The 16,382-nt window shown below is 42.4% G+C and overlaps 1 protein-coding gene across 1 annotated transcript in view; it reads right to left on the reverse strand.

Annotated features, from left to right (window-relative positions):
- WWC2 (WW and C2 domain containing 2) overlaps positions 1-16,382 on the reverse strand; it is a 153,829-nt gene that overhangs the window by 39,956 nt on the left and 97,491 nt on the right. The window contains exons 5-8 of the mRNA XM_055567449.1: positions 9,231-9,310; positions 5,722-5,851; positions 2,450-2,596; positions 1,356-1,429 (exon numbers count right to left, since the gene is read on the reverse strand). Coding sequence (XP_055423424.1) covers positions 1,356-1,429; positions 2,450-2,596; positions 5,722-5,851; positions 9,231-9,310 — 431 coding nt within the window. The remainder of the gene's footprint in view (positions 1-1,355; positions 1,430-2,449; positions 2,597-5,721; positions 5,852-9,230; positions 9,311-16,382) is intronic.

The raw sequence follows: 16,382 nt of genomic DNA on the forward strand, positions 1-16,382 counted from the left end.
CTGGCCGAGGGGAACCGCCAGTCCCGGACATGGGAAGCAGACAACACGGTGCACGACACTTTTCCTACCCTCAAGACATTTACAATCCACCTGGGAAACTTTACAGGCGTTAAAATTAGCCGGGTATTATGCTGCTCAGAGAGGCGAAGTGACTTGCTCAAGCTCACGGTGGTTAATAATTTGTGGAACAAAGCTTAGGGTTCTTTCAGTAAATCAAAGAACCAAGTAATATTAGTAACAGAGGCTACGCAGAGGCAAATATTGGATTGAGGCAGATCAAATAATGGCATTGTTAAAGCCAGACAACCTCTAAGAAATCTGGCCAATGACTTTTTTTTTTAAATTTTTAAGATTTATTTATTTATTTTTTTGATGTGGATTGTTTTAAAAAATCTTTATTGAATCTGTTACAATACTGCTTCTGTTTTATGCTTTGAGTTTTTTTTGGCTGCGAGGTCTATGGGATTTCCAGCTTCCCACCCCCTGCATTGGAAGACGAAGTCTTATCTAATGGACTGCCAAAGAAGCCCCTAGCCAATGACTTAAATTCTTATCATCACCAGTATTAACAGATGTACTTCAATATCCACCTACTGGGCTGCCTTGCAGTGAGAAACCACGCACGTTCTCAGCTGAGCAGCTCATGCTTCTGGTAATACAGGCCTGTGCCCCGAGTGCCTTCCTAGACAACAGAATAGCAGCATCCTCACACTCTTAAAAGCAAAATGATGAAGGGTTTCGGTGTGACCCTCTCTCTCAGAACAAGCACAGTTCCTGTGTTATGAAAACCTGCTCAGTCTGTCGCCAACTTGAGGACAGAGGAGTCTCCCAGACCCTCTCCAGAGGCACAGGTAAGAAAAAGGCAGTGAGGCTGTGCTGAAGAAGCGTGGAGAGGGTAAAGGAGGGACCACCACCAGAGCTGAGTGACACCCAGACATCCCCCAGGACGCCAGCAGGGGGCTTCCCTCTGACACCAAGGAAGGTGCTTGAAGCTGTTTACCTTCAAACTCCGAGCTGCTACCAAGCCCAGCACCCGAGTCTCTGCAGCACTGTCTGGGGAACCAACTTCCTCACTTTAAATTGTGAGTAGGTACCGTACAGCCTTAAAGCTTCTTCCTTCCAGGAAGAACGGCACAGTTCCATTCCTGCCCTTCTCATGAATTCTCCTCGTTCTTTGGCTTCGTGTGGGGTCGGGGAGACCCCACAACCTTTATATTCCAACATCTGAAAGGTGATCTCAGTAAAAAACGCATGGTGAGCGCCCAGCAGATGTCACCAGAGGAATAAAGATGAATTCTGGAAAACGCCGGGTGAGCCCACTGACCACTGACCGCCACACGGTCCCCTGGTCTTACCTTCTTTTGGCTTCTTCATACTGGAGGCTCAGCCTGACCTTTTCAGCTAAATTTGATCTACTTCTCACTCCGATCTAGTTAAAAAAAACAAAAGGGAAAGAAGTCAATTAACTCTGCTAATGAATGAAGTAAAACTGCTTTTGTTTCTAGGAAGTACGAGTAATTGAAAAGCTAAAGAAGATAGTATCGAAATTGGGAACACCAGTTTGCAAAGGCACTTACTTTTGCGTCTCAGTGGGGACAAAACATTTCTTTTTAATTCAAGCTTGTTGAATTTTTTTTAAAGACTTTAACATCATTTTCTCTACACATTAAAATCAGGATTAAAAAAAAAATCAGGTAAATGCTTCTGGTGTCTAAGAGTTTATGAAGGGCGTACAGGTCAATAAAATTTATGAACTGGAACTAATTTCCTTGTCTCTGTGAGCCAGAATTTCCATCATTTAACTTCCAAATGCATAAACATAAATAAATTACTTCAAAAATTAATTTTTCAAACAGGTAAGCGCTACTGTTGATCTCTATCTGCTCTACTTTCATAGCACAGAATTCAAAGAACACAAAAATAACTGGGAACTTATTGAAAAGTAAATATCTGCTAATGGTGTCCCAAAAGGTAGACTATAAACTGGTAATAATATTCAAACCACATTAAATATTTTCAAGTGCCAGGTATAAACCACCAATCAAGCATTTTAATATAATCAACTTCACATGTGTAAAAACAAGTTCTTTGGTTTCATTTTTAAAGGCATATATTTATGTTTTTCATTAGCCTTAATGTGTGTTTGGAAGGACCTTAATTTCCAAGGCTCTAAACTTAAGAGGGAAAACTTAAATTCTCACGTGTCTCTTGTCTTTCAATAGAGTCTGTGAATAAATACAGTATGAGAAAGTTTGAACCAAGCTATTTATCTGGACAGATTCTGATATGCTTGGCACCTAGGCAGAAAAGATAAGGCTAAGGTTTGTAAATCCAGTCTTATGAGTACGAAATGCTGCATGCACACAGTCGGAACTTGCACCCCTTTTCTGGCCCCCGTCCCATCTGCCAGTGACGCTATAATCAGGGCCCTTCCACACGGATGACTTACGTCCCCGGAGATGCTGGTTTGTGAGCCCGCGTCCAGGGTCTGTCTGGAGAGGGAGAGATGCGAGCTCACAGGACTGGATCTCAGGTCTGGCTCAGATGTGCCGATGCTCTGGTCCACGTGAAACCGCCCCTGCAGCTTAGCAAGGCTCTGTTCAGGAAACACAAAGCACGTCGTAGAGCCGAGCACTGAAGAGGGTGAAACTTCCCCACCAGGGAAAAACTACGTCGAAAGACTTCATCTCAGTGGAAACAACAATTCCTTTATCTTAGTGGGTGTTTATCACTTTAAATGACTTAAAAAAATAAGGGTACAAGACAGTTTTTGCACATACATGCAGACTCTGAAAATATGTGAGATCATATTAAAACAGGCTATCTTCTCTTTCTCAAGACAGCCTGGGAATTCTTCACCCTGTGAATCATGGTATCTTTATATTTAATAGATGCATTTCTTTCTTTTTTTAAAAATTTTTTGAATTAACTTTTAATTGAAGTATAGTTGAATTATAATGTTGGGGTAATTACTGCTGTACAGCAAAGTGACTCCATTATACATACAAATGCATTTCTCTTTTTGAAAAATTTGTTAAAAAGTCTATTTTAATGAGGGCTACCCATTTTATGCAGTAGAAATTCTGGAGACATGGGATACCTATAATGCAATCTCATTTTAGATAAAACAGGCAAACTTCCTACTGAGAAGATGTCTACAGTTATGCCATTTGATATCTGGATAGGATCCAAGAGATTATTTAGCTCACATAGATGTTAGAGATTAGGAAACTGAGGCCCAGAAGCTGCAGTCGATCAGTACCTGCAATGATGTTTGTTTTGGGAAAGTGCATAATTACAATTGAACATGGCTGCTGTCAGCATCCAGGTTTAATATAGGGAGTTTATTTTAGAGGGAAGATGTGAGCCAGTGATAGCATTAAAAATGAAAAATCTAAACTTCTACCAACAACCCCCCCTTACAAAACACTAACAAAAATGTAAGAAGCTCATTATTATCAGCTTTAAGAAGAGCCAGGATTTATTCCTGATATATAAAATCCTCACAAGAAATTAGGACTATCAGAGACCTGATACTTGTTTTTCACCTAACCTCTATTTTCTTTCAAAGGCATTTTTATACAAAATGTATATATTTTTATACAAAATGTATGAGGGATAAAACATAAATGGTCACATGGAATAATACATTACAAAAAAGAACAAAGAATCCTTTTAAAGACTTTGGACAAGTCTCTTCATTTTTCTTATGAACAGTGAAAAGATGTATATTTTTCAAACCTATCTGGGATGACCGCGAATTCAATTAATTTAGTAGCACATGACTAGTATGTTTTAAAATGAAATAGAGGAGACTAGGAAATAAAATCAAAGTATATTACTAGTATCAAAAGCAAGCACATTTCTGTGAAATTTGGTGTGTGTGTGTATATCTACAGGTGAAGATACTTGTGTTACTGTGTTTTGATGAAAAATATATTTCTTACTGTGGGTCAAATCCAAAGAGGTTTGAAAGTCACAGAAGATATCTAAAGTCCTTTTCAGCTCTGTTGTTGATTTCTAGATCTATTACTTACTTTACATATTTTAGTAATTTAAAAGTTATCTAATTTTTAAACTTAATCTGGCCTATGTATAAATTCAAAGTTTACAGGAAGAATCAAAGAGGACCTAAAATTGGTAAATTATGAAGGTCCAATGTAAATCTGTACAAGAACCATTAACTTTTTTTCCAGGGATGACTGATTTAATCAGCAGGCTCACTGTAGAACAACAACAAAAAGCGCGTCCAAGTAAAGTTCTGTATGCGTTACGTGTATGTTAGAACCATCTCTTCTGAAGCAAGACTGCCTGGGTTTGAACCTCGGTATCGGCTGTGTGACTTTCAGTAACTCAACTTCGCTGTACTGTGGTTTTCGTGTCTGTAAGTTGAGGATAATAACAGAGCCTATCTTTAGGGCTGCCGCGAAAATTAAATGAAGTATTTCTATGCAAAACAGGCAGAAGACCGTCTGGCTTGAAGTCAGTATTTTAAGTATTTGCTATTATTACTGTTGTCTTTTATATTTAATTGCTTCTTGAAAGCTATTTTAAAAATCCCCCAATGCAAAATTATATGGGTTCAAGAATATTTACTTGTATTCAACCAGAATTTTGGAAACTGACATTAAGTAGCTCAATATTTTATTTATTTATTTATTTTTTTGAGGTAATTATAGGATTTATTTCATTTGTTAATTACATTTATTCTTTTTCTAATTTTTTTTTTAATTTTATTTTTAAACTTTACAAAATTGTATTAGTTTTGCCAAATATCACAATGAATCCGCCACAGGTATACATGTGTTCCCCATCCTAGGTTCTGTTCACCATGGGCTGAAACATTTTTTGAAAGACACAGACTAAATCCTCACCCAGCCAGGTGAAGAATTCCAAATATCTGAACTATTACAAAGAATTCTCAGTGCTTGTGATAATGGGATAGAAGGAGGGGAGGAGGAGGAAGAGATACCTCTTAAAAAAAAAAAAACTTGACTGTATGTGCTATATATAGATGCAGAACACTGCTCGCGCAATGGTTGTTTTATCTACACGTGGGGCTGGGCCAGTGGAGCTCAGGTCTGTAAGGTGAGACATGTATAGGTGTGACCAGGGCATCTAGTGCCGTTGGCCTGTCTCCCAGGTGACTCCACAGCTGCCCCCCAGCTGGCTCAGCATCTCTCCATGCCACTCCCAGCTAGCACTTGAGAATCTCCTGGGGTGGGGAGTAACTTTTCTAAGCTCCTCGCACCCCTCCCCCACTTCTCAAGGCCTATTATCTACTTACTGATGGCAGGTGACATGCCCTTTCTGTATCCTGGGCTAAGGATCACTGGTTTAGATAACCCTGCCTATCAGGGCTCCGCCTGAAGTCCACAGTGAGTTGCAGGGTGCACCAAGACGCCAATCTCCATACACAGGCTCCAGGATCCACCAGCCCCTGTCTCAAAGGTCACCCAAAGCCAGCCTTCAAATAAGCATATCAGAGCCTTAGAACCCATCTGTCCTCCTCCAAGGTAGTGGCTGGCTCAGTACCTGTAACCATCTCCAATGAGACCAAATTCCGCATGAATGGGGTGCAGGCGGGGGTGGGGGGATGGAGTTGTGGTGGAAAGGGGCCGTCCACACTCTGATGAAGAACTTTCTGCTCAAGAACAATTTCTGAGGCCCAAGAAGGTAGTAGTAGTTTGACTTGACCCAAAAAAATGTTCTATCACATACCTGCATCAGATCTTGTTTTTCTTTTTCTCCTGAGCTAATAGCCTTTCTGATAGATTTCAGTTCCTTTAGGATGGCTTTGGCTTCACTAAGTTCATAGCCACTCTGGCCTCCAGACATTTTTTTATCAATTCTGTTAAAAAAGAGGGGGGAAAAACAATCAAAGAATGTCAGAGTACAGGCTAAACAGACCGCGGGAACTGGGTGTGGGGATGTGGTGGTTAGCTGATGTTTACTGCTGGACTCACACACAGTAGCTTCGGGGTGGTGGTCTCTCCTCCTTTCTCTTCTGACGGCTTCGAGCTGAGACCCCTGCCACCCCCGACCTCATACCCAGCCCACTGCCATCAGCGTTGGGCTCAGGCTTCTTGTTTACAGTCTGGTTGGGTGGTCCCACCGCTGGCTGAACTCAAACCTCATCACAGGCTGATCCTGGCAGAGGTTCGGGGCCCGGGGAACTGATTTAGTCGTAAGACACAAATGCCAGTAAACTGGGCGAGCCCAGGAACCTTGGGATTCATCGCTGCCGTCTAATTTTACGTGCCGTGATGTCTGTGCAAAAGCCTAGCACAGGGCACAGTCTGGTGACTGTTAATAAAGGGTGGCGATTTTCGCTTATACTAGTGAGTATCCTATAATGCTTGGATTGTTTGGTTAGTTTCTTGTTTCTTTTTAAATGTATGAAAAGTATTCTATTTTTATGACAGTTATGAGTCAAGATAACATTGCCTGTCTTGCTGAATGAGTTAAAATCTAGGAACAAGACGCAAGGGCAGATGTGTTCATTTGTCCATTGATGTTGAATCAAGAGCTCCCCAGTGAGTTTGTTGACCAGTACTTGGTAAGCAGTACTCGCTTACTGAACATCCACACAGTTCACAGGGTCACCCTACGTCAGAGGATTTCAGGTAACTGAAGGGGTCACAGGGCCCAACCAAATGACCTAATTCTTAAAAAAAAAAAAAAAAAAAAGGTTAAAGTTCTTCATCATCACCTATGCTGCTTGGGACTCATTAGGCAGAACCTGGGCTTTACTTCAGAAACACACAGCCACCCCCCTGTCCCACCAGCCAACAGCACTGTGACACATGATCTCGGGCATGTCCCGTCTAATTCCCAGACTCTCTGGAGATACGGCACCTATTAAATCACAGAAAACTGTCTCTGAGCTAATTTGGTTGAAAACATTTACTAATTTGTATTTATTTCAATGTGAAGGGTATAGTCTGAAAAAAAAAATTAATTAATGTCATATTATCTTATTCATGCTTTTAAAGTTTACTCAAATGAGGGCAGTTTGTAGATAACTTATTTTTACAAGTAGCACTTTAGAAAATATTTTATGGAGCTGAACAAGTAATTAAAGTCTGAAAGAACCTAAGAAAATAAAATAAATCTCATCATAAATCAGTTCTATAATATAGTACATACAACCAGTGCCACTGGATGGACCAAAGCAGAAATAACGCCTCTCTTGCTGGTGCCCATCTACACATAAGCTACACTGTTGCTGAGGGCCAGAGTCCAGCCCGGGACCACAGCCTCAAATGAATAACACAGAGAACACAACTACATTCATTCATCCAGCATAAACCATGGCACCGAGTAGAATGACAACCGGGGCTTAAATCGGTGCACATTCCACAAAATTATTCCATTTTACTGTGAGTGTGAAGTTGCAAAATCCTACAGCGGGATTCTGCTTAAATTTATTCCTGAAATATATTTTCGGTCATAACTCCAAGTAAGATTCCCTTTAGTATCAGGAACGTGATTTCTTGAAAAATATGGTCTCTGGGTATAATCAATTATGATTCAATCTTCTGGTAGTATGGTGGTAAACATTTGAATGAAAACAGCTTTATTCTGTCTATAGTTGAGATGCACGAGAGGCGTCTAACGTTCGATATGGTATCTCTCTGCTCTTGGTTCCTCAGATTAGAATCACTGCAAGAGAAAGCCTGGGTTTCTACAACAAATGGCTATTGTTTTCTTGTGGAATGTTATTGACAGATTCTTAAACATGCCTTGGATTCCTATAAAAATTGCTTGCAAGCAAACTGCTTTGAAACAATATATCATTGTTACATCGATATAACAAAAACAGTAAGTTTGGCTAACCTTTAATCCTGGTGGTGACATGAGTTATAATTTCTTGTGTCTTAAAAGTATGTAACGTGTGGCTAAACGCTGCCCGGTGTTCCTACCCTGACGCCCTCCTGTATGCTGATGGGCAACTGACTAAACAACACATTTAGGGGACGCCAGGTCTGCTCAGGTTCTGGGGGTGCGCTGCAACCGCCACAGAGGTTCTCTGAACAGAGCTGGACCTGAGAACCACGTGGGGGGTCTTGGGATGGAGACCAGACACATGTATTTTTTTTTAAGAGCTCCTCAGATTATTCTAATATGTAGTCAGGTTGGAGAACCACCAGGGTGGGAGCATCTAAAAGAATCTCATGGTCATGATTACATGAGGTGAGTGTCTGAGATGAAAGTCATGTGGCTGGTGATGGAGAGGAGCGATGGGGGTCCCGAAATACAGCTCTTCAACCAAACACACAGAACGATCTGCTCAGATGGCCCGGCCAGTGAACACGTGGGATCTTTAACGGGGTGACACCTTGCTGCCTCGGATGCTGTGGAGGCAGACGGAGGAAGGGCGTAAACCTGCCTAGAGAGGAGCCCCTCGGGAAGCCCTGGTGCATCCTGCCTCACTGCCGGGGCCCCACGTGGGCTGGCGGGAGAGGAGAAGTGTACCGGAAGGGCTGCCGGATGCCTTTCAAGGGATGATGGCTTCAGCCCTCCCTGAGGCCGTGGGCTGCGTGAACCGCCACCGTGTCCCTGCCTTGGAGACCCTGGGGTGGGTGCTGCAGGAGCTGGACGCCTGGGTGCACGTCAGGGTCTGGGAACAGGGCAGGGAGCCCCAGTCCTCCGACCCGCCCTCTATCATCCGCATTTCCCTTTGACCTGGCTCAGCCTGGGGCCAGGGTCCAGCGGACTTCAGCACAAAGCAGTAAAGGGCAGAGGGAACTCAGGGGCCCGGACATGCACTTAGCCCCTCCACAGACACCCCTGACTGGCTCTGTGAGGGCGGGAGGCATCAGAGGCAGACAGGCCCCCTGGGTCGGGCTCCACAGAGAACCTGGTCACCCCAGCCCGTCCTGGGCCCCATTTCCCCGCTCTGTCTCATCTCCCCACCTAAGGCCGGCTGGTGGGCCTGCGAGATGAAGCTGAGTCTCTCACTTTGGTTTCCTTGGGTCTTCCACCTATTAGGGAAAACTTCAGACCTTTTCAAAGTGTATAGTAGATTTTCCCAACTGTTTTTTTATTGTTCTATGGTTGATTGTTTTCTTGTGTGTGTGTGTGTTTTTTTTTTTTTTTTGGTGCCAAGCTTTCCTACTTGACTACTCTTTGAGAAAACCCTTATGTCATCTGCACTTCTGCTTTCTTTGGACTGGCTCAGGGGTCTTGGATTATTTGAGAATTAATTTCATTATTTTCATACTCACTGTTTCAGAGTGGCGAAGCCTTGTTCTTTATAGAGCAATTCCTGCTTCATCTGTGAGAGTTCTCGCTTCAGGTTTTTGACCTTTTGTGAGAAAATATAAATATGAATGTTTGTAAATAATTAGCAACAGTTTTAAAAGGTAACCTATTAGTAAACTATTAAACACATAAACACAGCCAATGGTTTAATGTTTACTCAACTCGTTTCCTCTGGATATAAATTCCATGGAAAGAGATTAAGTAAGTTTAGATGATCGGTGATGCACATTATTCCTCAAAGTTGCTCTCCTTATTTTATGCAGCAGAGTTGCTCTGAGCCGGACATCAACACTGGCAGTGCCAGGCGGCACTTCTCTGGCCACCCCACGAGGGCCGTTACTCTGTTTTGTTCAGTTCGCAGTATTTTCCAAGAGCTGAACGTGCCTGTGTACTGGTTTCCTGGCTGTCCCCCATGGCAGAGTAAGCGGCATCGCTTCGGCTGTGCCCCCAGACTTGCAGAGTGATACCAGCTGAACACCGCAGGGTCAATAATCTGTTGTCGAATGGGTAACAATTATTTTTTCCCCAGTATCTTTGGAAATAAGAATACTAAAACCTGCCAGGTCAGAGATATGGTACAAGCCTGGTTCAGTCACAAACTAAAGGTCTTCTCATGGGTGTCAGAAACTTATTTGCATATAGTAAGTTGCAGCCTGGAGTTTTAAGCATGTTCTGGTGTATAGTAATTCCGTGTGTTTTGCACTTTTATCTCCTGTTTACTCATTCCATAAATATGTGTTGACTCTCCACAGTGTATCAGACCCTGGGTCTGGAAGTGTGAACATAACAGATCTGATCTTTGCCTTTATGGGTTTTACAGAACAACAAGGGAGCCTGACATTGAGCAAATAATCGTCCAATGAAATAAACCTTACCAACTGCCATTGGTGATAGAAAAGAAAAGCACAGGATACTTTAAGATATAAAATAGGGACAGAGGGACTTCCCTGGCCAGAAGGCCCATAGGCCTCACTGATAGAAGGGTCCCTGCAGGGTGGAGCTTGGGGACACACCCTAAGCTGCGCGGGGCCAGGGCAACCTCAGCAGGCGTCTGGGATTTAGAGATGCTGCCACTGCTGGGTTACAGAGGTGCCGTGTGGGGCAGGAGGTGGGATCGGAGAAGGAGGCCCAATGATACAGCACCTGAAGCCACACTGAGGATCTCTAAATCTCCTAAGAACAATGAGAATCAAGGCGGGATTGTAGAGCAGGAGCTGCTTCATGGCTGCAGAAGGCCACTGCGGAGACTACAGTGGCCAAAGGGGCTGTCCTATCTGCAAGGTGGGTGGGCGTGCTACAGGAGACGCTTCAGAGGTAGACCCAACAGCACGGGGTGGTGGCCTCAGTGCGGACGGTGATGGAGAAGATGTGCAAAAGGTGAAAGGGAAAGTCGCTCAGTCGTGTTCGACTCTTTGAGACCCCATGACTACACAATCCATGGAATTCTCCAGGCCAGATACTAGAGTGGGTAGCCTTTCCCTTCTCCAGGGGATCTTCCCGACCCAGGGATCGAACCCAGCTCTCCCACACTGCAGGCAGATTCTTTACCAGCTGAGCCACCAGGGAAGCCCAAAAATATTGGACGAGGGCGGAAGATCAAGGGTTTCTGGTAAGACAATTATTTTTCTGATATAGAAGGGAGGGTCACTGACATAAGGATGCGGTTTTTACATGCATGCGCATAAGTGAGATCATCTAGAGAGAGTGTGTGCGCAGAAGGGATGAAAGTTCAAAAACAGAACAACTTGGGCATCTGCAGTGCTCAGAGGTCCATGAGCGGAGGAGATACAGGACATGGTGAAGCAGAGGCAAGAGAAGCCAGGGAAATAGAGAGCACTGTGGACCAGAAGGGGAAAAAGTCAAGAGGGAGAAGAGCCGCTCTGAGGACTCACGACGAGGACAAGGGCGGTATGACACTCACGATTCTAGACCGTGAGGCCCAGGATTTTGGATACAGTAGATGCTGCATAATTTACCTGCTGGGTTTACCAGAAGGCTTAACAGCTTGAGCCCTAATGCACTTCTATTTTATTAGGGAAAAAGAAACAGAAATAATTGTGTTAGAAGAACATATATGTCTGTGTGTGTGTAACCGAATCACTTTGCTGTATAAGAGGGATTAACAACATTGCAAATCAACTATACTTCAATAAAAGTAAACTAAAGCAATTGTGTTGCAGGGCCCAATTTCTAACTACACAGAGAGATACAGATGATGCTCCTGGACCCCAAGGAGGAGAGGCTCACCCTGGCCAGGGAGGAGAGCTGGCCTGGGACAGGAGGGTCTTGAAGGTACTTTAACATTCACACAGAGCAACAAGCTCATGCACAGTGTCCAGCGAAGACACTCCAGTTTTAGCGTCAGTTTTAGCGTCAGACTCTGACCACATCAGAAGCCATCAACAATCTCAGTTCAGTCCATGTGTGATTCTACTTCTGAGCACTCTCGGTTTTCTACCAAAAAAGACCAGCATTTTTATTTAAAAATAGTAGCAGCAGCACAAATCCAAAAGATCAATAGTAACTCAAATAGCTGGGCTGAAACCTGTGTCTACCTTTGAAAACACAGTTGATAGAAACATGATGCTATCTATTGAGCCCTCTTGGAACAACCGAATTAAAAGTGTGTCTCACAGACATAAAACTTGAAAATCATTTGGACTTCGATGACACACCCATCTAATTTCTTTCAAAAATGATCATTTAAGGACTTCCCGGGTGCTACAGTGGATGGGAACCTGCCAGTCAGTGCAGAAGACACGTGTTCCACCCCTGGTCCGGGAAGATCCCACGTGTCACGGAGCGACTAGGAGTGTGCACCACAGCCACCAAGCCTGTGTGCTGCAACTATTGAAGTCGTGTGCCTGGAGTCTGTGCTCCGCAACAAGAGAGGCCACTGCCAAGAAGAGTTGCCCCTGCTCACTAACTAGAGAAAGCCCACGCACAGCAACAAAGATCCAGAGCAGTGAAAAAAAAAAAGTTTTTTTTTTTTAATGATCATTTAAAATTTAAATAAACTTTCGACAACTCAGACTCTGCTCTGCTTAAGTGACGTGAGACTGAATTGTGTGCTGGGTGACGATGATAGAGGAGACTGACGCACCTGTGCTTTCCTTTCTCCTCCGTTATTTACTTTACCTACACTTGGCTGGAAGCTACTGCTTTTATCCTGGGGAGGCTTCTGAATGGTTTACATGAGTGATTCTCAGCTGCCTAACATCAATGTGCATTTTATTTTGTTAAGGATGAAAACATTTGATTCTATTATAATGATAAGTGAAAACAGGTATTATTTCCAACTCAACGTTATTTGGGATTGTTTCTGGTTTTTAAGAGTTTGGTCTTGGCACTTCCCAGGTGGCCCAGGGGCTGAGACTCCTTGCTCCCAGGGCAGGGGTCTCAGGTTTGATCCCTGGACAGGAAACTAGATCCCACACTCAGCCAAATAAAGATCCTACATGCTGAAACTGACAAAACTCCCACACGCTGCAGCTAAGACCTGGCGCAGCCAAATAAATAAATAACAGAAATATTTTAAAATAAATAAGAAAAATAAAATAGAATCCATTTCTATTTCTTATATAGGTCAAAGTTGCAAATGGAACTCTGTTAGAATACAATCGTATTTTTTAAAAAAGAGAGTTTGATTGTTAAGTGTCCAACACTTTTTCTTCTCAGAGAGCCATTTGACGTCTTTAGCTATCACTGTTTTCTACTCTCATTCTCCAACCCAGTTTCAAAGCAGGACACAGAACATAAAAACAAATACCCTCAGGTCACAGCAAAGGGTAACGCTAGTGCTGACTGGCACGTTTAGCACAATGCGGACTCTCAGTTCAGTTCAGTTGCTCAGTCATGTCTGACTCTTTTCGACCCCATGGACTGCAGCACACCAGGTGTCCCTGTCCATCACCAACTCACAGAGTTTACTCAAACTCATGTCCATTCAGTCAGCGATGCCATCCAACCATCTCACCCTCTGTCGTCCCCTTCTCCTCCCTCCTTCAATCTTTCCCAGAATCAGGGTCTTTTCCAATGAGTCAGCTCTTTGCATCAGGTGGCCAAAGGATTGGAGTTTTAGCTTCAGCATCAGTCCTTCCAACGAATATTCAGGACTGATTTCCTTTAGGATTGACTGGTTGGATCTCCTTGCTGTCCAAGGGACTCTCAAGAGTCTTCTCCAACACCACAGTTTAAAAGCATCAATTCTTTGGCGCTCAGCCCTCTTTATAGCCCAACTCTCACATCCATACATTACCGTTGGAAAAACTATAGCCTTGACTAGATGAACCTTTTTTGGCAAGTAATGTCTCTGCTTTTTAATATGCTGCCTAGGTTGGTCACAACTTTTCTTCCAAGGAGCAAGTGTCTTTTAATTTCATGGCTGCAGTCACCATCTGCAGTGATTTTGGAGCCCCCCAAAATAAAGTCTGTCACTGTTTCCATTGTTTCCCCATCTATTTGCCATGAAGTGATGGGACCAGATGCCATGATCTTCGTTTTCTGAATGTTGAGTTTTAAACCAACTTTTTCACTCTCCTCTTTCACTTTCGTCAAGAGGCTCTTTAGTTCTTTGCTTTCTGCCATAAGGGTGGTGTCATCTGCATATCTGAGGCTATTGATATTTCTCCTGGCATTCTTGATTCCAGCTTGTGCTTCATCCAGCCCAGCATTTCTCATGATGTACTCTGCATATAAGTTAAACTAGCAGGGTGGACAATATACAATCTTGACGTACTCCTTTCCCTATTTGGAACCAGTCTGTTGTTCCATGTCCAGTTCTAACTGTTGCTTCCTGACCTGCATACAGATTTCTCAAAAGGCAGGTCAGGTGATCTGGTATTCCCATCTCTTTAAGAATTTTCCACAGTTTATTGTGATCCACACAGTCAAAGGCTTTGGCATAGTCAATAAAGCAGAAATAGATGTTTTTCTGGAACACTCTTGCTTTTTTGATGACCCAGTGGATGTTGGCAATTTGATTTCTGGTTCCTCTGCCTTTTCTAAAAATGTGGACTAAAAAATTGTGGACTAAAATAATGCGGACTCTCTAAAAAAAAACATGGACTCTACTTGGAGGTAAAGATGAGAGATAACATTCCAGGCGCGTCACGTGTTCCAGGCACTATCCTCTCAATCCTCACAACTACTCTATTAGACAGATACAGTTTTAATGCTTATTTTACAAGTGAGGGATCTCAGTACTAAAGAGAATAAGTAATCCACTGAAGTTACTCTGATACTAAGCAGCAGAGAGTGGTCTAGAACCCTGGAGAATTTTTGAAAACTACAATTATAAAGGTTTTAGTTATCAGTGGTATGATAATATATGTAAGATCAAAGACAATCTTTGTTGCTCAGTCAGTAAGTCGTGTACAACTCTTTGAGACCCCATGGGACTGCAGCATGCCAGTCTCCCCTGTCCTTCATTATATCCTGGAGTTTGCTCAAACTCACGTCCATTGAGTCAATGATGCCATCCAACCATCTCATCCTCTGTCGCCCCCTTCTCCTCTTGCCCTCAATCTTTCCCAGTATCAGGGTCTTTTCCAATAAGTCTGTTCTTTGCATCAGGTGGCCAAAATACTGGAGCTTCAGCCTCAGCGTCAGTTCTTCCAATGAATATTCAGGACTGATTTCCTTTAGGATTGACTGGTTTGATCTCTTCACTGTCCAAGGGATTCTCAGGAGTCTTCTCCAGCACCATAATTCGAAAGCATCAGTTCTTCAGCTCTCGGCCTTCTTTATGGTTCAACTCTCACATCTGTACATGACTATGGGAAAAACCATAGCTTTGACTATGTGGACCTCTGCCAGCGAAGACAAACTAGACCTGTAGCAAAATGGCCTACATAAAAACCTAATAAATAAGCTAAGCATAAAGACGTCACTCATGTCTAGTCAAGAGACAATCCCTATTGGTAGCAATTTACATTCCCAGAAGGCATGTTTCTTCCTATTTGAAGCACACAGTTATGGTTTTGTAGGTTAGTTACAGCATTGGTTATAGTGCCATTGTTTGACGTGCACACGAGCTAACTCTGTTCACAGTTACAAACTAACCCTCACGTTGAACCACTATTCTTTTAGAATCTATGGACACAACTACAAATAGGTGAGATTGTGGATGGCTCTTCTGAGTCCATCACCATTGCTAAAAACAATTCAAAGTGAATTAATACTAACAATGTGTGAGTAAATATATTTAAGAACAAAAGACAGCACACTGTTATCAACAGCAGTGCCCAGGAACCAGCTATGTATTTTGCATGGAGAGCAAATAATTTAACCAAAGGAGCGTTTGCTTCCTTTTTGACACAATTAAAAGTTGGATCATACAGCACATGCTGTAGTGACATGCTGGAAGTCTCGAATGTGAGACTTCCCTGGTGGTCCAGTGGTTAAGACTCTGCCTTCCAATGCAGGGGGTGCAGGTTAGATCACTGGGTGAGGACCTGAGATGCCACCCCAGCCAAAACACCAAAACATAAAGCAGAAACAATACTGTACCAAATTCAATAAAGACTAAAAATAATCCATATAAAAAGATCTGAAAACATTAACTAAATAAAAAAATTTCTCAACTGCATCTGTATTTCTAAAGACATTGATGCTTTTACACTTCCAACATTGTATTTCAGTTTGATAAACAATCAGTAAAAGCAATCAAAATTCACCAAAATTTTCCTGCATCAAATTTTTACCAAATCCCACTTATTTGTAATTTTTGCTATAAACTTTTAAAAATATCAGTTGAGTTGAAGGTTTCGTTTATGTAAGATATTCTACTCTCTATCCTAAGTATCCATAATGAACAAATGAAATAATAAATTTTGGCTTCATAAGTATCTATAATGAACAAATGAAATAATAAATTTTGGTATAAATTTTTTAAATTCCTCATCTTAAAAAAAGATTTTTTTTTTTTTCAAAAAATTGAACACTACCTGTAAAAATGATGAGTATATTATTAAAAGAGCTTAATTTATTCATTTCACCTTTTCAAAAACTAGACGCCAAGGAAGTACTGTCATCCCATTCGCCTGAGGAGGAAACTAAAGCCCAGTGATCACCATAATATAATATAAAACAGATGTTTTAGACTGATGCTCCTA

This window comes from Bubalus kerabau, chromosome 2, assembly GCF_029407905.1.
Source record: "Bubalus kerabau isolate K-KA32 ecotype Philippines breed swamp buffalo chromosome 2, PCC_UOA_SB_1v2, whole genome shotgun sequence".
NCBI lineage: Eukaryota > Metazoa > Chordata > Mammalia > Artiodactyla > Bovidae > Bubalus > Bubalus kerabau.